Source organism: Carcharhinus amblyrhynchos, chromosome 8, assembly GCF_965287045.1.
Source record: "Carcharhinus amblyrhynchos chromosome 8, sCarAmb.v2.hapA, whole genome shotgun sequence".
Lineage (NCBI taxonomy): Eukaryota > Metazoa > Chordata > Chondrichthyes > Carcharhiniformes > Carcharhinidae > Carcharhinus > Carcharhinus amblyrhynchos.
In genome coordinates this window covers 66,633,865-66,656,319 of record NC_137331.1, presented here as the reverse complement: position 1 = coordinate 66,656,319, position 22,455 = coordinate 66,633,865, and the positions used below count along the sequence as shown (strand labels likewise).

The following is a 22,455-nucleotide window of genomic DNA, read 5'->3' as shown; positions in this document are numbered from 1 at the left end:
CAAATTAATTAGCTTCCATTACCAAATGTTTGAATTAGTGGCCGAAACATGTCAGGTACGAAATATCTGGATGAATGCATGAGTTTGTCATTGTCTTAGGGGTTACTGAACTGGGTAAAATGTATCTGAATTGGCCAGTGGATTTGTACATCACCTGCTATCTAGGATTACGCGTTCACAACAACAGCTAACTGCATTATAGTCAAAGTATCGAAACATGTGAGCGCATGCAATAAACAGATAAATAAATTATCTAGTGATGAGACGGGGGGCGGTGGGGGGGGGGGTTGGATTTCATCCGTAAACATTTACCCAATCGGTGACTCATGCTACTGATTAGTCAGCCGATTCAATTTAGAAAACTCATTCTGAGAACACTCACTCTGGTGACTGTATTAAAATAAACAAGTTCCCACAACATAATGCTGTGCCTACCTAGTGGACACCAGCAGCAGGCTGTCACCAAAGCCCTTGGCTTTTCTATCCCAATCCCGCGTCACCTCACCGCCCAATGTATGTAGCTGGAATTGTGGCTCTTTGCAAATGTTTGGTCTTATGTGAGCGCTGCTCTTATTATTTGGGGAAAAGGGCAAGCCTGGACTATTGTCAAAATTTTTACACACAAAATGTTCCGAGGCCAAATCAATTCTTCTCCTGCAGACAATTGTTTTAAACGGATTTAGGGAGGGGTCCTATTGCAGAAATTGTAATTGATTCGTCAAAGGTTCTGCTGCTGTTCTAATGTTTCGTTTCAAAACTCCTTTCCGCCACAAGACTTCTGAATAAGTTCACCCCGGTTCTTTAATTGATGTTGTAAAAGTCCTATACTTCTCTATTGCAATTTTTAAAAAATGGGACGGGACGAGATAGAGGCGCATCTGCCTCTGACATAACCATCATTTTGTCTCTGATACAAAAGCTGGTTTTCACCTGAAAGAGGTCTCACAACATCAGGTTAACGTCCAACCAGTTTATTTGATAGTAAACCCACAAGCTTTCGGAACCGCTGTTTCTTGGTCAGGTGTGCGGAAGGTTCTGATCAGAGAAGGGCATACACTTAAACCTGGTGTTGTGAGACTTCTTACTGTGTTTACCCCAGTCCAACGCCGGCATCTCCACATCATTTCACCTGAAACACAGATAATACACTTTGATGGTGCAAACTAAATCGAATCAACTCTTCTTGTTCAATCCATTTTACCAGTTGGATCTTATAAAACCCTCCTGAAGGAGCAGATTAGTACACACGCTCATTACATAGAACATTGCCAATGCAGATTGTACCCTGAGACTGAAAATACTTTTATAGGAAGTCCCATTTGAGATGAGAGGCAAGAAAGTATTAGACTAGAGAGGCATATGTGTTGGCACAGACCTGGTGGGCCGAAGAGCCTGTTCCTGTGCTGTACTGATCTTTGAATGGGCCTGAGAGAACGCTTACTGAAAAGCACAATATTTAAAATAATATTTCCTGCACAAGGTGCATTTTCAAATGATACTTAAGTGGTTTAATTATGGCAACACTTAAAAGAATGTTAACTTCCTCTCCGGAAACGGGCGAATGGAGGGCAATGACATGGAGAAATCGAACGAGAAATTGAAGAGAAGCAGATCGTGAGAAACAATGAGAAATAATACCAGGGCAAAAGAAAATTGGAAATATTGCTTTCTGGTTAACGAAAGTAACAAGAAATGCAGAAAGAAGACATTTAAAAAAACAAAGATCGTGATTTCTAACTCGGTTTGAATGTATTACGTTTGGCGAGGGTTGTCTGATTTGGAAGGTGTAAGATAACGTTATCAGGTAAAACTCATTTCTTATCGTCTTCAATTGTCTAAAGTGCTCAGTCTGAACTCCTTTGGCGACCGGCACTATTTACATAATTAAATACAATAAGAGTAAAGTTTTACTGGACACCAGGTAGAACTCATGGTTACACAGAATACGTTAATACGGTTAGAAAACTCTTAAATCCGTTTGATCGAAAGCAACATTAAGTCTTTGATGTTTAGGAGACCGGATAAAAGTCCCCCTGAGTCTCATGTATTCACTAATCTCCTTTTAATAGCAGGTTTAAATGAAACCGTTCACTTTATCACTTTAGGGTAGATTTGAAATCTAAAAACGACTTTATTAAAAATACTGCAGATGCGGAAAATGTGCAAAAATGTCCACTAATGCTGCCTGATCTGCCGAGTATTTGTAGCTTTTTCCTGTTCTCTAATAAACTAAGCCGGTGGAGTTAGCAATGTTCGCCGGCTTTCATTAATATTAACAGCAATCTAATATTGTAATTAATTCTTCACACAGTCAGTGTCCATGTCGCTGGACTGTCCGCATGAATTTAATCCCGGATCAGCAAAACTGCCTCAAATTGAACCTGGGAAAGACGGAAGCCAGTGGTTTTTGAAATCCTTGACCCCACCGAAAGCTGCTGTCCTTTGTACAGATTCGCCTCACCACCCGCTTGCTGTTCCAACCTGAGCCAGGTTCAACCCTACGAGCCATCTATCCATCCCCAAGACTGTTCATTCCCACCTGCACAAGACTGTCATTCCCCATTCTGTCTCACTGCTGATCAAATCACTGGGTTCAAAACGTGATCACCAATTAGCTGCATTATGGCTCGCTGTGCGCATCTCTGTCATCCTCACCAACTCAATCCATTGAGTTCCCAGCTTCGATTTCGGTTTCTGGTACAGAAATTCCTACCTTATCATTGTAACACTCATATTCCCTTCTGCACCCACACAATGCGATGCCTTTCTGTACTCTCCGCCCCAGTCGGTAACTGTCTCAGTCTCATTATTTGGGTTTACTCCCCAAACGCTCCCGCATCCTCATTTGAAAAACCCACCTCAAGATTCAAATTTTCAACTCTCCCCTGAGTTCTCCAAACTAGGTAAGGGGTCTCTCAACACCATGTTAAAGTTCAACAGGTTTATTTGGTAGCAAAAGCCACTCGCTTACTTCAAATTATCCAGTCTCCCCTTCGTTTGTTCCTTCGTATCCACTCCTTCCTCATTTTCTCTACTCCTTTCTCCTTCCCTACTCTTCCCTTCTTTCACCTTCCTCCTCCCTTGCCCACCTTCCCCTCTCCCCACTTTGCTCTCCCCATTTGCTCCCACCCACTTTGCTCTCCCCCCCACTTTCTGCCCTGCCCCTTCCCCCCTCCCCCCTCCCCACTTGGCCCTGTCCACCCCACTTGGCCCTTCCCCCCCACTTGGCACCCTCCCCACCTTGGCCCTCCCCCCCACACTTGGCCCTCCACCCCCCCCCCCCCCACTTGGCCCTCCACCCCCCCCCCCACTTGGCCCAACCCCCACCCACTTGGCCCTCCCCCCAACGGCCCTCCCCCTCACTTGGCCCTCCCCCCCACTTGGCCCTCCCCCCCACTTGCCCCCCCCCCACTTGGCCTTCTACCCCACTAGGCCCTCCCCCCATTAGGCCCTCACCCCCACTTGGCCCCCTCCCCCAACTTGCCCCCCCCAACTTGGCCCTCCCCCCACTTGGCCCTCCCACTTGTCCCTCCCCCCCAACCACATTCCTCCTCCCCACTTAGAATAGGTGTAGGGTGATGCGGCGGCGCGGGCTCGTTGGGCCGAAGGGCCTGTTTCCCGTGCTGGGTTGTTCTTTGTTCTTTGTTTGTTCTTCGTACTTGGCCCTCTGCCTCAACTTGGCCCTCCCCCCACTTGGCCCTCCCCCCACTTGGCCCTCCCTCACACTTGGCCCTCCCCTGTAACTTGGCCCCCCCAATGGCCCTCCCCCCCAAATTGGTCCCCCCCACTTGCCCTCCCCCCACTTGGCCCTCACCCCAACTTAGCCCTCACCTCCCCCACTTTGCCCTCCCCCGCACTTCACTTCATTCCCTCCCCTCACCTATTTCCCCCTTCCCTTCCCCATGGCACGGTAGCACAGTGTTTAGCACTGCTGCTTCATAGCTCCAGGGTCCTGGGTTCAATTCCCGACTCGGGTCATTGTCTGTGTGGAGTTTGCATGTTCTCCTCGTGTCTGCGTGGGTTTCCTCTGGGTGCTCCGGTTTCCTCCCACAATCCTAAGATGTGTGGGTTAGACTAATTGGCCATGCTAAAATTGCCCCTTAGTGTCCTGAGATGCTTAGGTTGGAGGGATTAGTGGGTAAAATATGGAAGGATATGGGAGTAGAGCCTGGGTGGGGTTGTGGTCAGTGGGCTGAAGGCCCTCTTTCTGCACTGTCGGTTTCTATGGTTCTACAATTCTCCCACCCCTTCCCACATTACCTCCCAACATCTCATCCCAGTTCCCCCTCTCCAACTGTCACCCCACCCAACTGTCCTCCTTCCACATCCAACTCCACCCCTCCTCCCCATCAAACTCCCTACTCCACAGTCTATCCCATCCTCAACTCTCTCTCCTCTGCAACACTGACCCATCTCCCCCTCCACAACCTGATCCGCTCTCCCCCTTTCTTCCTCACCCCTTCCTCATTGCCCTCCCCTCTGCAACCATCCCTCCTCCCTCTCCAACCCTTTTACACCCCATCCCTCCCTCCCCACACCTCTCCCCTTCCCCACACTCCCCACCTCCTCCCTTTCCACACCCTCCCCACACCTCCTCCCTTTCCAACCCTCCCCACTCCCTCCCCTTCTGCACCCTTTCCTCCTCTTCCCCTTCCCTCCCCCCTCCCCTTCCACACCCTCTCCTTCCCCTCCCGCACCCTCTCCTTCCCCTCCCCTTCCGCACCCTCTCCTTCCCCTCCCCTTCCGCACCCTCTCCTCACCTCTCCTCCACTTTCCCACCCCCTCCCCTTCCCAACCCCTCTGTTCCCCTCACCATCCCCCTCTGTCTCCACACACCAGCCCTCACACCTGTCCCCCTCCCTCCCCTCTCCTTCCCCACTCTCTCCCTTCCCTTCCCCACATCCCTCCCTTCCCACCCTCATCTTCCCCACCCCTTCCTTTCCCCTCATCCCTCCCTTCCCCTCATCCCTCCCTTCCCACCCCTCACCTTCCCCACCCCCTCCCTTCCCCTCATCCCTCCCTTCCCACCCCTCACCTTCCCCACCCCTCCCTTCCCCTCATCCCTCCCTTTCCCTCATCCCTCCCTTTCCCTCATCCATCCATCCCTCCCTCTCTTCCACCCCAACCCCCCTCCCCCTCCCCTCCCCATCCCCTCCCTTCCCCTCCCCATCCCCTCGCCTCCCCATCCCCTCGCCTCCCCATCCCTCCCCCTCTCCAACCCCTCCCCATCCCCTCCCTCCCTTCCTCCCCACCCCGTCCCCCTCCCCAAACCCTCCCCGTCCCCACCACTCCTCCCTCCCTCCCTCTTTCTTCCCGCCACTCCTCCTTTCCTCCCTCCCCTTCCTCATCACCCTCCCTGCACATCCCACCCCCTCCCCACTCCCTTCCCCCTCCTCTCCTCACCCTCTCCCCGTATCCCTCCCCTCCTCACCGTCTCTCTGTATCCCTCCTCATACCCTCCCCATGCTCTTCCTCACCCCTCGACAACCCGCCCCCACCCTGTTCCCCTCCCATCCCCTCTCATCAATTCCCATTCCCTCTTCTCCCCCCTCACCTCAACCCCTCCCCTGCTTCCCTCCCCCTCCCAACATCTCCACCTCCTCCCCCTATAGTCCCCACCCCCACTCACTTCCTCTCCCCAGCCCCCACCGACCACTCATCACCCTTCCCCCTCACAGCCTCCCTCCTTCCCCATCCCCTCCACTCCCCATCCTCTCCACTCCCCACACCCTTCCCTCTCCCCTTTCCTCATACCCTCCCCTCTACCCTCTCCTCACACCCTCCCCTCTACCCCCACCTCTCCCTACTCCCCAATCTCCCCCCTCCCCAATCTCCCCCCTTCCCCCATAGATCTCACTTATCTCCTTCTCCATTGAACCCAACAAATTAATAAACAACAGAACTGAAAACGTTTTTCCTGAATATTTTATTCAGTGAAATGAGTCAATCTTTCCATTTTCAGGCGCTTTGAGCAGTGTTTGTCCACAGGGCCATCCACACTCCCCGCCACTATTTTATCTTATTACAACCCATCGCAGTGAAATGGGATTTCTCCTGGCCGCTGCTGTGCGGTATCGAGTCGCTGACAAGCTATTCATTTTAAGACTGAACAAGAACCAATGGTAAAAGAAAAACAGAAAAACAACTGGTGTCTATGTAACCGAACTTGGAACAAGGTTTGGAGGAACAACGTCTCGATATTTGTAATCTTAAAATTATTTTCGCGTTACACGTGACTCCTTATCCAGCGATGTAAGTTAAGAGGTCAAATGCTGTGTAGAACATCGGCCAAAAAGCTAACCTACAGGACAGGAAATCATATCAGATTTTCAGTGCTGAAAAATATTGGCATTCTCATACAAGGCTTTTCATTTGAGCTGTGTATGATTTCCCCTTCCCCCCACGTATGTACACACGCAGTACTGTAATATTAAGATTAGTGATATATCCACCGCTGGTCCATTTAATATCCATCGCAGTACTTGGAGAATACTATCTGAAAGCTGGCTTCTGGGTGCACCCTTCATTCTACATGTGTTGGTCAGCGGGTTTGTGTGACTTTTCAGATTTCTGAGGACTGTATATATATATTAACTTCCAGTGATTGAGATATTTAAGCAGATGTTGGTTTCTGTTTTGTAGCAGGCTGGCGAAACATTTTAAACTGGGAAAACAAAATCGACATTAATTGTTGAAGCAGGTGGAGCGGGCCACGTTATAAAGCAAAGGTACAGGGCCCACTGCTAACACTGATGAATGGCAGTTCTTTTCGACACCAACCAAATACTGATCAGTGGTATTAAGATGTTTTTCTTATCAAAGTAATATCATGCCTCAAAAGGAGTTAATTACTAGATGCGTGTTTTGATTTCGATTCCAGCTGATTAGCGGACATCGCGTTTGTTTCTAGGTTTGTTTGGGAATGAAATGGGAAGGCCGCGCGGGAATGCGCCCATCAGACAAGACCTCGTATTAGCGATTGCAAATTTGTAACAGGCCCCGGTTCATTGCTCAACGATTATAGGGGATGATGGTTTTATTTGATTCACGTTTCACTTTTCCCTTTAATGCGGCATCTCTTTCAACACTAACCAAGTAAACGAACTCAAATTAAAACTTAGGGACAAATTAATGCGGCAGAGTATATTGTTCAACGAGAACTGGGTTTTTAAATCAATATATAATTCAATTTTCGATCTAAATACTTAAATCGATCTAAATACTTAACAGTGGGAAAAAAAATCACCTCTCCCAAACTGTATTCATCAACTTTAAACAGAATATCTGATTAATCAGCTTAAAGGTAATGAAGAGAGGGAACCTTTGATCTCGTCAGACATCTCATTTGCTGAACGCTTTTAACTTCTCCGAATCAACACCGTGGCTTTGATTGGATCTGATCGAAAATAAGATGTAGTTAATGTCCAGATCAAATCAAACCAATTTAAGTTAATTTCAAATATCACCTTGGGTAGAAAAGGTTACATTCGGAGCAATGTAATGAAAACAGAAAGGGGAGAACCTCAGCAGGTCTGGTAGTATCTGTGGAGAAACGTGACAGAGTTAGGGTTCCGAACTCAATGTAACTTCTTCAGACCTCTGAGAAACGGAACGTAGAAATGTAAAGAGAAGGCCCCGTCAAGAAAGCAGAGATGGTCCCAAAAAGGGTCGCACTTGCTAAGATATCGTGCCAGATAAACAAGGCAGACCTCTGCCCCTCGTTAGCCTGAAATTGGTAATATTCTGCAATTATTGGGAGGGCAACGAATTGTTTTCTTTCTGACCAAAGGTGGCCGATTAATCCCTGGAGCATTCACATTGAAATTCTCTTTTAGGTGAAGAGTAGACCTTCGAAAGGTTTCGTGTCAAAGTTTGGCTAAATTTAATTAATGGATCCGATTCCAATAAGGAATTTGGTTCTTTATATCACTGGGATGCAATCGTTCTATTTTGTAAATATTTAATTGTCGCAATGAACTTTAATCACTTCGAATTAACGACGAGAGTAGGGTAGAGGTGAGAGACTTAATTTAAAAAAAACACTTAAAAAGCCTTGTTTTTCCTGAGATATAGAAGTGGACCATCCCTGACCTGTGCTGGAAACATGCTGCAGGTCAGTCGGCATCGAAATAAGGACATGTTGGTTCAGGCCCAGGATACAAATTTACAGAACTTCAAAATGTATTGGTCTAGCTTATTGGTGATCCGTTTTTGAACATGTACAGGTGACTGGGTCTGAATAAACAGCTATTTTTGTTTTGTTTATGACCGTTGTGAATCAGGCCTTCCCTGAATATACATTGTTGGTCAAAGTTGTTTAACAGCATGAAGAACATTCGAGACTCTCCATTAGAAATAATCCTGGAGGGTTGAGTGAATTAGTGACCAGCCTCAAACTCTCCTACAGGGATGGGAGAGTGGCTAGCCTCGAACTCAGGGGTGACGAATCCAAGCAGAGCGTATAGCCTCGGATTCCAGCTCCTGGAGGGGTGGGTGATTCAGGGGAGGCGAGGCTAGCTTTTTAGGTTCCGCCTCTTTCAACCTTTCCCGGAAAAACCCCGCCCCTGGCCTCTGGTTGGCTGCCTGTGTGCTTATCAAGCCCAGTTGCCAAAAACTTTGCAACATCCAAAGTGGGAGGATTGGAGAGAGCGAGTCAAGTGTGTCTGTGCTACCCAGCCTGAACCCAGGCAAATCCAAACCTGTCCCAACTTCCCCCGTCCGAGCGGGGTGGAGAAGAGCATTCATTCATTCATTTTTTTTAACTTCCCTATCCAGACACGCATCCCACTCCAGGAATGAGCAGCCCTGATGCTGGTTACGCCAGTGACGACCAGATTCAGGGTAGGTGCCACATGGCGGCAATGCTGCCGGCGATGGGATCCTGCCAGTGGGCTGAGACCATGAGTTCCCTCGGGGATGGCAAGGTTGGCAGCGCCGCCGATGCGGCGAACGGTGCCAACCGCTCCAAGTCGGAGAACCGTATCCGGCGGCCCATGAACGCCTTCATGGTCTGGGCGAAGGATGAGCGCAAGAGACTGGCTCAACAGAACCCGGACCTGCATAACGCCGAGCTGAGCAAGATGCTGGGTAAGAACAGGGGAAGAGAGAGAGAGAGGTGTTTTTATTAAAATGGGGGGGGGGGGGGGGAAACAGGGGCAGGGGACGAGAGAGAAAGGTGGATTCCTTAAAAGGGGGAAGAACAGGGGCTGGGGTAAGGAGAGAGAGAGAGAAAGGGATTTTATTAAAATAGGTAAAAACGGGCTGAGGGAAGGAGAAAGAATTACAATGCTGGCTATTTTAAGAAACGGGCTGGGGAGCAGAGAGAGAGAGAAGGGCGGTTTTATTAAAATATGGGCTAGGAAAGGAGAGAGAAAGGTAATTTTATTAAAATGGGTAAGAACAGGGGCTGGGGAGCACAGAGTGAAGGGCGGTTATATTAAAATGCTGGGTAAAAATGGGCTTGGAAAGGAAAGAGAGAAAGGTCGTTTTATTTAAAGATATAGAAAGGAAGGTGGTTTTATTGAAGAGAAAAGGTTGTTTCTTTTAAAAAATAAAAGCCAGACATTGATTTGACTTTACCCTCGGGATATTAAAAGGTGAATACATTGCGTGTGCATCAATAAACGCAGCGTCAATAACCCACACTCCCTATACACTGTAACCGAAACAATAATCCAGAGAATGGATTTCTAAATGACTCAATGGATTGGAAGTAGATCAATGTGATGGGAAATGTTAGCTGGAGTTTAGATAATAACATATTGACTGTGTTGTGTATCTACAGGTAAATCGTGGCGAGGGCTTTCCTTAGCGGAGAAGCGACCGTTTGTGGAAGAGGCGGAAAGACTTCGGGTTCAGCACATGAAGGAACATCCCAACTACAAATACCGGCCCCGGCGGAGAAAGCAGATCAAGAGAATCAAGCGGGTAGACACGGGTCTCCTGATGCACAGTATCTCCGAGCAGCAGCTGGGCAGTGAGGGCCGGGTATGTAACCAGAACATTAACCTCACCTACCACGACCCCGGCTACTGCCTCCAAAACCAGATTCCTCCGCTCACCCATTACAGGGAAGCGCAGAGCGTAGCAACCAACGTGGACACTTACGGCTTGCCAACTCCGGACACCTCTCCTTTGGATGTACTAGAGGCAAATTCCATGTTTTTCCCTCCGCATTTGCAGGAAGATTGCCAAATGCTGCCTTACGGGAGCAGCACCGGTTATCATCATCATCAACAGCAGCCCGACTACCCAGCCCAGGAACACCAGATAGCCATGTTCCGCAGGCACCGGGCTGAGCTGGGCATTGCCCACACTGAGCAGATGGGACACGACAGTGGTTTCCACGGGGTGCTCAGCTCTTGCCACAACGTGGTAGCAATGTACTACAGCCAGATGTGCTCGTCGAACAGCCAGCGGTCGCAGCATCTGCAGGCCGGGCACCTCTCTCCACCACCTGAGGCACACCATGTGGACAACAACCTAGAGCACCTCAGCCAGGCTGACCTACTGGCGGATGTGGATCGCAACGAATTCGAGCAATACCTCACCTCGGTTTCTCGATCTGACCTAGCCGGACTTGCGTATAACGCAACAGAAGCCAATCCAAATGGATTGACTTCTGCAGAGAGTAATCTGATTTCGTCTGTCCTCTCGGACGCTAGTAGTGCTATGTATTACTCCAATTTCCCTTCGGCATAGGGGACTACCATTGTTTTTTTTAACAAAAAAAACAGACTAGGCAAACAAATATCGACAGTATTAAAAACCAAAAATGTTTTTCTTTCAAAAAAATTTGTAGTTGTCCTCAGGGTGTTTTTGACATGTTGCCTGATATTTAAAGATTGTATATTTAAAATATCTTTGCTTTCATTTTGTGCTTAAGATCAATTCTACGGGGAGGGGAAGGGTGGTATTTTTGTGTCTTTCGGAATATAATGATCATAATGTACTTTTATCTCTTTGACTTGTATTTTTTAAATAATGGGGGGAAACTTTGCGTCTTCCACAAGCAGCGTACCGCAGTTTGTACTGGATGAGAATTGCTTCAGCAATCATTATGTAAATATTTTAATTTCTTTTTGAAATGACGTTTTTTGTACTTTTTGCACTTTTTATTAGCGAATAAAGTCTTAACTTTTAAGATCAAAAGTCTGCATTTGTAATCGGATCACAGCCTTGTTATTTTTTCCATAAATTGGGATGCTGCCCATACAAATCCCAATGGATGTCAAATAACTTTGTGCCAATCTGCATTTCCCAGCATTTAAGCGCACAACTATACAGGACACAACTTCAGGAAAAGGCACGATTTCTAGTAAAAACGACGGCGCAGCTGTTTTTAACCTCAATTTCCGATTTAAAATATGTATTGTAACTGTTTCATTGCCCTAGAGGACGCACTATTCTGTCAGTCAAGGCTTGTAACCAGGTCGATGAATTGCCAGAGCCCCTTCAGCAGTAGCGTGTTCTCCAGACATCTCGACTCAATTCGTGAATGTTAATGCTCGAATTCTCTTGTTTAAAAAATGCTTTCACTATCAGTGAACAGTGATTTTTGAGTGCATGGGGGAACCGGGAAGAAATTATCCTTACCCATAGAAAAGCTATCCATAATGAAAATAATTCAATTTTACTGCGGTCAGATATTCAAAAAATTCAGAGGAACAAGTTAACGCCGACCATTTCTAGTCAATCAAAAGAATTATGAGCAGACCATCGAAATAAGCATTGTTTTGCTCCATTCCCTCCACTAAGCGCACCTGATGCTAGAACCAGATGGTCAAATTCATTTAAAACTCCCCACCTTTTTAAAAAGTTGTGTCTACATCTAGAAATGTTTACGATATAATCGGCAGTTCAGGAGGAAGCCGTTAGGACAGAAGCTAAACATCCATTTATATACATCTTTACACTCTAATTTTATGTGTATCATTTCCCATGGTTATAAGTTTTTTTAAATCGCCTACTACAATTGGGCTGTCGGGTTTTGTAATTAAAATAAGTCACTTGACTGTCGATCAGGATTTGAGCTGGTAAAATGATAAATTGTACTCCTTACATAATTCATAAATCGCAAGCTCAACAGGAAGCCTTTGGTAAATTCTGGATGATGTAATGTGTGCCTTTATCCGCACGTTGGAAAGGATAAGTTTCGTTTGACTGGTCTCTTCTAAGTCCCACCAGCATTCATAACTGGTATAGAAATTCGAGGTTGATGGAGGTTAAATACTATTATAACACCTCACTTCCTCCAGTTTCTTGCCTAGTGTCAACGCTCTGTTTCCATTCCACTTCGAGTAATCTAGATTTGACAAGCCAGATTCATACTCTTCGCCTCATCCAACTGCCCAGTGGCGATATCAACCACACCCAGACAGAAACCCACCAGTCATGAGCCAAAATGCTCCAATAAATCAGAAAAGTTCATTGCGCCCTGAGGGAGTCACGAACAATCAGGTTCGTTATGTGAACTTGCTTTCTCCAGCTCTCCCTGTAACCATAGAATTAAACATAACTATTTTAAATTAATTTAAAGCAACGCTGGCCTTACAAATTGTTTTTGTATTCCTCTCCACGTTAGAATTCACAGATTGACCCTCCGCCCGTGCTCCTGCATTATATCATTTAACTAAATCGGTTTTGTACAGTGGCAGGTGGTTTTTTTAAGGCCATTTTATAATTTTATTATAGGCGCAATGATTGAAAACTAGCTGCAGGATTTTAACGGCGGCGCAGATCATTAAAGAGTTCAAAGCCGGTGGTCATCAAGGAAGCGACTTTGTCAGCTGGAATTCTTTTCAGTAATCCACCAATTTAAAATTCATTCCAACAAAAGACTAAAGCTATTTTAGCAGAAGTGTTTAGAAAGACAACATTGGCAGTCCAGGGCTGACTATGAATATTAAATAGCATCTGGCCTGATAGTATCAAAACTGTATCAAGCAAATGCACGCAGTCCGGAGAGATCATGGAATTTGATTGCACGGGAGCGGGACATGCGGTCAATTGCCTCATCCCACATTGACTCACCCAACCCTTTTAGATATCCTTCTATTCATTTATCCAGTTTCCCCTTAAATAAATCCCTGTTATCAGCAATGTGAAGTAGTTTGATTTTGTACCACAGGGCGTTTGAATTCGGATGTAAAGTTAAGGGGAAACCGGATAAACGTTTAGGTAAAAACTAGATGAAGAAGGAAAAATTATATTGATGGGATTAACTGAAGTTAAGGTGGACGAGGCTCCCGCGGATCATAGACGCTGGCCGAGAACTCAAATTCAAATCAGAAAATGCTGTGGATCAGAAAATGCTGTGAATATTTAGCAAGGTTGGCAGTATCTGAGAAGAGAGGAACAGAATTAACTTTTCTGGACTGTCACCTTTCATCAGAATTGGAGAAAGTTGAAATGTAATAGGTTTTAAACAAGTGCAGGGAGAGGAATGTGTGGGAAGAAGCGTTATGATGGAATGGAGGGCAGGAGAGAATCAACGACAGAAGGTTTGACCAGGTCACCGTGTCAGTCAGCCGCGGCTCAATTGGCAGGAATCTTGCCTCTGAATCATAGCTTCTATTCCAGAGTCGGAGCACAAGCATCTGTGTCAGCTTCTCAGTGCAGGGCTGTGGGAGTGCTGGGTTGTTGAGGTTGCTGTCTTTTAGGTTCGATGTTAAACTGAAAGCCCACCTGCTAGCGGGAGCGAATGTAAACGATCCCTATAGGACTGTTTTGAAGAAAAGCAGGGGAGATAGCCCTAGGGTAATAAAAACAGAAAACGATTCTGAAGAAGAGCATATTAACCTCAAAATATTGACTCTAATTCTCCCTCCAAAGATCTGTCAGATTTGTTGAGTATTTCCAGCACTTTCTGTTTCTATTTCGGATTTCCAACATCCACAGAATTTTACTTTGCTTTTAAAGCTATCCCTGGTGTCCTGACAAAAAAAAACCCTCAATCAACATCACAAGAAACCGATTATCTGGTTGTTAGCGGCACGGTGGCACAGTGGTCAGCATTGCTGCCTCACAGCACTAGAGACTGGATTTGATTCCAGCTTTGGGTCTCTGTGGAGTTTGCAAGTTCTCCCTTTGTCTGTGTGGGTTTCCTTTGGTGCTCCAGTTTCCTCCCACACTCCAAACATGTGCGGTCATGCTAAATTGTTCCTTAGTGTCAGGGGAATCAATAGGGTAAATACGTGGGTTTATGGGGAGAGGATTGTTGTCAGTTCAGGCTTGATGGGTTGAATGTCCTCCTTCTGCACTGTGGAGATTCTACGACTATGCTGTTGCTTAGTTTGGGAATTTACTGTGTGGAAATTTGCTGCCAAGTTTCCTGCATTAGAAAAGTGCTACATTGGCTGTAAAGCACTTTGAGGTGCCCAGTGGCTTTTTAATTGCCAAGTCTTTCGTTTCCTTTCATAGTGCAAGGTCAAAAAGAGTGGTAATATGACAAGTGAAGAAACAAATGAGGTGGCGAGAGTAGATGAGGAAGGCAGAATAGCTGCAGTCTGAACATAAAGAAAAATAAAACCAAACCAGCAAGCAAATGCAAAAAAAAATGGAGGCAGAGAGACTGAAATTATTGGATCAAATTACCTGTTTTCCTAGTGTGAATGCTAGATAACTCCAAGTCAAAGCTGCTTTAGGTGCATTTCAATATGGTAACAGGGCATATTTAGAAATGTAAACAACATTGTTACATTGGGCATTAATTTGGATCATAATTGTGGGGAGATATTGTCAGCAAAATTAACTATAATCAAACAAATGTAGACAGGTTTTAGTGATATATTGCTTGGTGACTTCTTTTGCTCGGATTCTGTCAATAGCTCTCACAGCTGTCCAATCTGATATATATTGAGATGCCATTCCAGCATTTCCTGAGCCTCTGCATTCATTCAATCAAAGGCATTCTGAAACACAGCAAGTCAGCTCTGTAGAACCACGGAAAATTCAAGAGTAATTCACTATCAAATGGAATGAATTTCCAGTGATATTTTCTCCCAGCTGATGTCATTGTCTTCTACCTGCTGTAAACTTAACTTTATTCAGGCACTGCTACCAAAATCCTGCCCCATTCCAGGCCACAGGGTATTGACAAGACCGCACTTAGGGCAGAATTTAATGGGTTTCTTGCCCCGCCATCAGAACTGTCAACAAGGAACTTAAACTCACTCCGGACATTTGCCACACAGGCAAAGAGGAATAAGCCTCCTGTCCCAATTTGAGAAGAAAGTCCTGCCTCTTAGAGCTGGTGGTCATCTGATTGGCCAACAGATCTCTGGTCCAGCAGTGCCATTGGGAGCGGTGGCCACTATTAGAACTGTATTCATTTGGTATGGAAATGAGTAATTTCCTCACTCAAGAAGTTTAGAGTCTTGGAATTATCTATTCGAGATAGCTGGGGATAATCAGCCATTGAGCATCTTGAATTGATCAATTGTATTTTGGATATTAGGGGAAACAAGAAATATATGGATAGTCCAGGAAGCATTCTTGAGCTAGAAGATAATCTATAATCTTACTAAATCTCGAAATAGTCTTGAAAGGCTGACTGTCTACTTCTGCTCTTATTTCTTATGTTCTTATGCCACACTTGTCTGCCACCTCATGCTCTAACTGACACACATTTGCTCTGGGTTCCCCAATGCCTCAAATTCATCTTTTTGAGGTGTAGGCAGTATTATAATATAACTTCACATAATGTAAAGTTAACCTTCGTCCTACTTCAGCTTAATACTTACCACAGGCTTAAGTGTTACCAGTATTAAATTAAGATTTTAAACATTCTTTTTAAAAGTTAGCAACTGGCCCAACTGTCTTGCTGACTTTTTGCTACCGCTATCATTTAACCAACGTTTGATACTGGTGAATGGAGTTTGTGAATTGATATAAACACCAATAATAATCTTCTGGTTTATTGAGCCAGAAATAGATGCACTGTTAACAATATAAGACAAAGTAAGACAAACCTCTATCACTGTAAGTAAATAACCTCAAACCAATATTCATACTGTAGCCATCTTTGCTTAAAGATTAAATATCAGTTAAAAACAATTCACCACACATTAAGAAGGATGAGAGAGATCTCGGGAGGTGAGGAGATTTATCAAAGTGGCTCTGGGAATGGAGGATTTGAGCTACAAGGTTAGATTGGAGAAGTTGGGGTTGTTCTCCTTGGAGCAAAGGAGACTGAGAGGGGGATCTGATAAACGTATACAAGATTGTGACAGGTTTACGTAAGGTAGACAAATGAAAGATGTCCCCATTTGTTGATGGTGCCTGACTGGGTTCACAGTTTTGAGTAAGGGATGTTGGGAGGATGTGAGGAAGAATAGTTTTTAGACAGTACAAAGGAACACAGATATGCATGCTCGGATGTGTATGTCGAGATCTGCTCGGATGTGTATGTCGAGATCTGCTAAACCTTCAGCTCATTTTTATTGTTAGAAGGTTACACAGGAGTGTCTATGCACTGTTAAAGTTTGCTTTTATACCAGATTGTATGTCAATCCGCTTCACAGAAGATCATGTTTCACAGGTACAAAGTGAGGCTATATCTACTATGTAACTGCAGTCCCAATCAGCCATTTATATTTAACTCCTTAAGTTTGCAGTTGCCATGCCTTTTCCTGCCAAAGAAAGTACAACGATACAATGTTGCTGCTTGGATTCTGTTCCAACGTCTGCACTAGGGTTGGAGTGCATATTAGGTCAGAGGGAGGTATTGGACTATCTGGAGCTTGCTGTACTTTCAGTAATCGTTTGGGTCAATTCCACGTTTGTAATAGTTGTCGTCAGCTGCTCCCTGTTGCTATGTTACCCAATACACAAAAGGGAAGAAAAAAGACCAAATTTGGTTCATGTACATATTTCCTCCCATTCATTTGGAACCCACCAAATTCACCATAAATATTAATCATTTTCCTTTGTTCCTTTAACACAGTGTACCCAGTGATCTAAGACATCATTGTACCATTTGTCCTAAAGATTGCGCCATTAGTCACCCAGTAAATAAGATATGTCAAAAAATCAGGTAGCTCCACCGATATTAAAATTCTTTGCAGTACAACAGTCAATATATTTCATGAACTACAATATTGGCTATGAAGAACTATGCAATAGTCAGGGACTGTGAAAGACATTACATAATTTTTTTTTTCTTGAACTGCACTAACACTGCTGACACAAATTCAAACTAATGGAGGGTTTGTGGTGACATATATATGGTATTTTCTCCCTTTCCTGTGGTATCCTAGGGAGCTAAGAATGTGGCTGCCAGTTTCCTTAGCAATGGAGCTCCTGATTTTCTTTCTACTGTGGATGTAAAGTTATTACAGAATACAATCAACTTAATATTGCTCTAACAAAAGCAACATGTTCAAAACAAGGTGAAGTGTGCCAGCAGAATGTCTTTTTATTTGATTTTCCAAAGGTCAAGTTCTAAAACTGTTCAGTTTACTTTATACTTTGAACGTGATGTTCCGGGTTAAAAAATCAATAAGGCCTAATAACAGGTTTGGGGGCCGCTCTGCATAATATTAATCAATGCTTATTGAAAACAATGCAGACAGCATGCAAACGTCATGCTCCATGCACATTTCCATGATAGCCCAATATTAAAACAGACTGTCGAGTGGCCACATCCTATGGGTAGGTGCATTCTGGCTATAGCAACAAAACATAAGAAAGGGGAACAGGAATCAGCCATTTAGCCCGTCCAGCCTGTAAAGAAGGCAAATTGTATATTGGCCTTCGGAGTGAGAGGATTTGTGCACAGGAATAGGGAAGTGTTACTGTAATTGTATATGACATTGGTGAAACCACACCTGAAGTATTGTGTGCAGCTTTGGTGTCCTTATCTGAAAAAAGATGTCCTTGTTACAGGGGGAGCGCAGCAAAAGTTTACCAGGCTGATTCTTGGGATGGCAGGATTGTCATGTGAGTAGAGATTAAATTGGTTAGGGTTATGTTCATTGGAGTTTGGAAGAATGAATGGGGATCTCATAGAAATTTATAAAACTCTACCAGGATTAGACAGGATAGATTTAGAAAGAACGTTCCTAATGGTGGGGGATTCCAGTACCAGGGGTCACACTTTGAGGAAACGGGGTAAACCTTTTATGACTGAGGCTAGGAGAAATTTCTTCACCCATGGCGTGGTGAATCTGTGGAATTCACTACCGCAGAAAGTAGCTGGGGCCAAAAAATTGTGCGATTTCAAAAAGAAATTAGATATAGCTCTTGGGGCTAAAGGGATCAAGGGATCAAGGCGGGGGGGGTGTGGAGTTGGTGGGGGGTGTAAGGCTGGATCAGGATATTGAATTTAATGATCAGCCATGATCAAAATGAATGGCAGAGCAGGCTTGAAGGGCCAAATGACCTACTTCTGCTTCTATTTTCTATGTTTCCATGAACCTGTTGAAATGTCTAATAAGATCATGAGTGAATGGTTTGTGGCTTTAACTCCACTTTTCCAGTTGTCTCCCTTTGGCTCACTTGTAAATCAAATATCTGCCTAACTCAGCCTTGAATATATTTATTGACACAGTCCTCACTACACTCTAAGGTATTGAATTCCAAAGATTAACAACATTCAGAGGAGAAATTATCCTCATTTCCATCTCTAATAGGAGATCATTATTAAGCTGTGCCCCCTGTACTAGATTTCCCCATGAAGGGAAACATCCTCTTAACATCTGCCCTGCCAAGTCCATTAATACTAGGATTTTGTGGCCCCTTCCACCTGGCAGGATATTATGGTCCTGCCAAATTGAATGAGGGTTTCAATGGCTCACTGTCCTTGCTATAGAGGGAGTACAGCAAAGGTTTACCAGGTTGAATCCTGGAATGGCAGGACTGCTATATGAGGAGAGACTAAATTGGTTAGGATTACATTCACTGGACTTTAGAAGGATGAGAGGGCATCTCATAGAAACTTATAAAATTTTACCAGGATTAAACAGGGTAGATTCAGAAACAATGTTCCCAATGATGGGGGGTCCAGAACTAGGGGTCATAGTTTGAGGGGTAAACCTTTTAGAACTGAGGTGAGGAGAAATTTCTTTACCCAGAGGATGGTGACCGTGTGGAATTCACTATCACAGAATGTAGTCGAGGCTAAAATGTTGTCTGATTTCAAGAAGAAATTAGATATAGCTTTTGGGGCCAAAGGGATCAAAGAATATAGGAGGAAGGCAGGGAAATCAGGATATTGAATTCGATAATCAGCTATGATCAGGATGAAAGGCTAAACAGGCTCAAAGGGCTGAATGGCCTACTCCTGCTTCTAGTTTCTATGTTTCTATATTCCATCTCCCTGTAGTAAAGGCCAAATTTGTTTGTCTTCCCAATTATTTGTTGTATACAAGCACACTAACTTTTTGATTCATGTATGAGGATATCCAAATCCCTCTAACAGTCATTCACCTGTTAAAATTTACATTGTTTTTCTATTCTTCTTCCCAAAATAGACAACTTCACATTTTCCCACACTGTATTTCATCTACTAAGTTTCCAACTTCAACTTCTAAGAGACAAATATTTACTTTAGCTACTCTCTCCCTTTTTATATACTTGTGGATGCTCTTACTTTCTTATATTTCTTGCTAGTTTACTCATATTCCCACTGTTTATTACATTTTAATCAACCTTTGTTGGTTTCGAAAATTTTCCTAATCTTTTGGCCCAACACTCTTTTTCATAGCATTTTACACCCTTTCTTTCTAATTGATACCATCCTTAACTTGCTTAGCTGGCTATGCACGGTGCATAGCCTTTCTCATAGTCTTTCTTTTTCAATAGAATATATTTTTATTAAGGATTTTGAAATATCTCCTTAAATGTCTCCCACTGCTTATCTACCATGTTATCTTTTAACATACTTTTACAGTCCACTGTAGCCAACTCTATGTTCGTATCTTTGGAATTGCCTTTATTTAAGTTTCAGACATCAGTTTCAAACGTATGTTTCTCACCCTCAAACTGAATGGGATATTCTATCATGTTATTACCGTTATTGTCTAGAGGCATCTTTACTATGAGAATATTAATAATCTTGTCTTAGTTACATATTAACTTGTCTAAAATAACTTGTTCTGGAGTATATTGTTTGAAGAAATTGTCCTGAATACATTCTATGAACACATCTTGAAAGCTATATGATTTGGTTAATCTAGATGAAGATTAAAATCGTCTATTATTATTGCCATTCCTAAATTACAAACCCTCATTATTTCTTGATGAATAAACTATTCTACAGTACGTCTACCATTAGGGGGACTACAAACAGCTCCCACCATTGAATTCTTTCCATTGCTATTTCTTAACTCCAACAAAATTACATCTTTTTCCTCTCAGCCAAGATTACTTGTCACTACTGTACTGATCCCATCATTTTTTAACAGAGCTGCTCCATTTCCTTATCCTTTCTTCCTATTCTTCATTCAGCTGGCAAGGAAACAGTTTAAGAGCAGGAGGAAACCAGAGGGACAGCTCTAATCCAGTCCAGGCAACCTTCGTACAGGAGGTGGAAAGGAGAGGAAAGGTGACTTATTCACAGGGGACAATGAGGCCCTCAAGAGAGATATTGTGAAAGCATTGTGAGCAGCTAGCCACAGAGGTGAATTAAGATGTCTAACCCTGATGACCTAAGTCGTGCAGGAAGATATTGGCAAGAGTAGCCTCGAGGGAGAGTTCAGAAAGTGTATTAGAGATTATTTCTTTGAATTATATGTTGTTGAATAAACCAAGGAGCAGGTTATTTTGGATACACTATGCTGTGGGAATGGGGCCGGGGGAGATCCAATTGTGGTGGAGGTAGAGTGGACTGATTTGGGTTCGGATTTGAGATGTTAAGAATTTTTACATCCCATCCAAACCCAAATCCATTCATTTTTGGCACTTGTACATCCCTTCACTGACTCAAGTTCTCACTTAACCCAGTGACTCACATGCATACATGAACAGAATCCAATCTGATGCACATTCTTTGCTTGGTAAGCATGCTTCAGAGGATGTTTTTCAGCCTACATTTCAAACATATTCTTCTTTTCTACAGGCCTTCCAGAAGGACAAAGCAAAAGTTGAAGTGGCATTCACAAAGCTAGTGTAGCACTTTGGGTCACTGACATTTTTACATTCAGTCTGTATATCTTAAGTAGTGAGTTTGATATAACTCTGAAGTGACATGCAGATTAGACATTGGGGACAGGAGATCAAAATTGTTGTCTGAGATCAAAACTTGTCCATCAGCAGTTGCACGGCTTTGCAATCCCAGGAGCTTGTTCCTTGGGAGCAGCTCCGAAGAGCAAAGTGTTGTTGATCCCATTCTTATCACCCCTCCATTGTCCTTTCTGTTGCTTGTCACACCCCCCAGCCCATACTGCAATCCAGGTCATGATACCACAGTCTGAAGCTGGTTCTTCCACATCCAGAGCAGTTCAAGACTATCTGCATTTTTCTCAATTGAAAGTCATCAGCTTTGCACCACCCACGCTGCAGTTACTGGGGGTAGAAATCCATTGGTGTATGAAGAGACCCAAAGGCTCATAAAAGACGGGCACTAAGTCAGTGTACAAAGGTGATTAGTTTATATTTCTATGTAATATTTCATGACTTCATTTATGAATTTTGATTGAAATATGGGAGTTTTGTATTTTGTTTGAATTATGGGAAAGAGGACCTTGTAATGGTCAGCCTTAAAGGCCAGGTGAGGAATATGGGACAGTTGGTGAACGGGGAGTTATGGTTGAGGTCACTGATATCACTCACAAATTATTTGAGCTTTGTACAGTCTGGCAGAAAGGGGTTGACTTTATTGCAGACTTCCTTCATCTTCCTGTTCCTTCCTATTTCCACAATTACAAGAGGTAAGTTTACCGGAGCACCCATGTCTGAAAAGGAAACTGGCTTGTGCATGAAATAATACTTCAGTACCAACCAGATCATTGTTGAAAACTGATGAAACTTTAGATAATTATGAAATGTTTCCAAAATCAGTCAAATTGCACCAATTACCAGAAAAATAATCCAGCAACTAACCTGCAAGTAATTTACAATCCCTTTAAAATAGCACTGCTGGGGTTCCTTCATGCTATTTTATACCACTTCAGTATTGCACAGTTAAGAGAGGATACAGGTTGCATCATTGGGCTTGAAAATGGCAGCATTGGTGTCTAAACTGAAACACACTGACAAACGACATAGCTTGCCTGCTTTGTATCATTGCAGCAGTTGTTAGGCACTCACACACCGTCCTCTTTACAATTTTGGCATCCAGTGCATTTCTGGTCAGGAGTGTATGAATGCATGCCGAATGCCATTTTTGACCTTTACGAGACCTTGTTCACCCAAACAGCAGATGCTACAGAGTCTAATTTAGTCACCATGATCTCTGGGGAAATGGCAAAGAGATAAAACCCAGGGCCACTAAAGGAAATGTTATTTGAGGAATTC

The 22,455-nt window shown here is 44.0% G+C and overlaps 1 protein-coding gene across 2 annotated transcripts; it reads left to right on the top strand.

Annotated features, from left to right (window-relative positions):
• The first annotated feature begins 1,752 nt into the window (after window positions 1–1,752).
• Window positions 1,753–10,717, top strand: LOC145347024 (transcription factor Sox-17-alpha-A-like). 2 transcript variants are annotated; one of them, XM_080194919.1, is made up of 3 exons: window positions 1,753–1,804; window positions 8,776–9,087; window positions 9,785–10,717. In XM_080194919.1, exons 2-3 carry the CDS (start codon window positions 8,796–8,798, stop codon window positions 10,699–10,701), a joined length of 1,209 nt encoding a protein of 402 aa, XP_080051045.1. In that variant the 5' UTR covers window positions 1,753–1,804; window positions 8,776–8,795; the 3' UTR covers window positions 10,702–10,717. The 2 variants fall into 2 exon arrangements, with proteins under 2 accessions (XP_080051045.1, XP_080051044.1); XM_080194918.1 differs by lacking the exon at window positions 1,753–1,804 and having other exon boundaries at window positions 8,645–9,087.
• The last annotated feature ends 11,738 nt before the right edge of the window (window positions 10,718–22,455 follow it).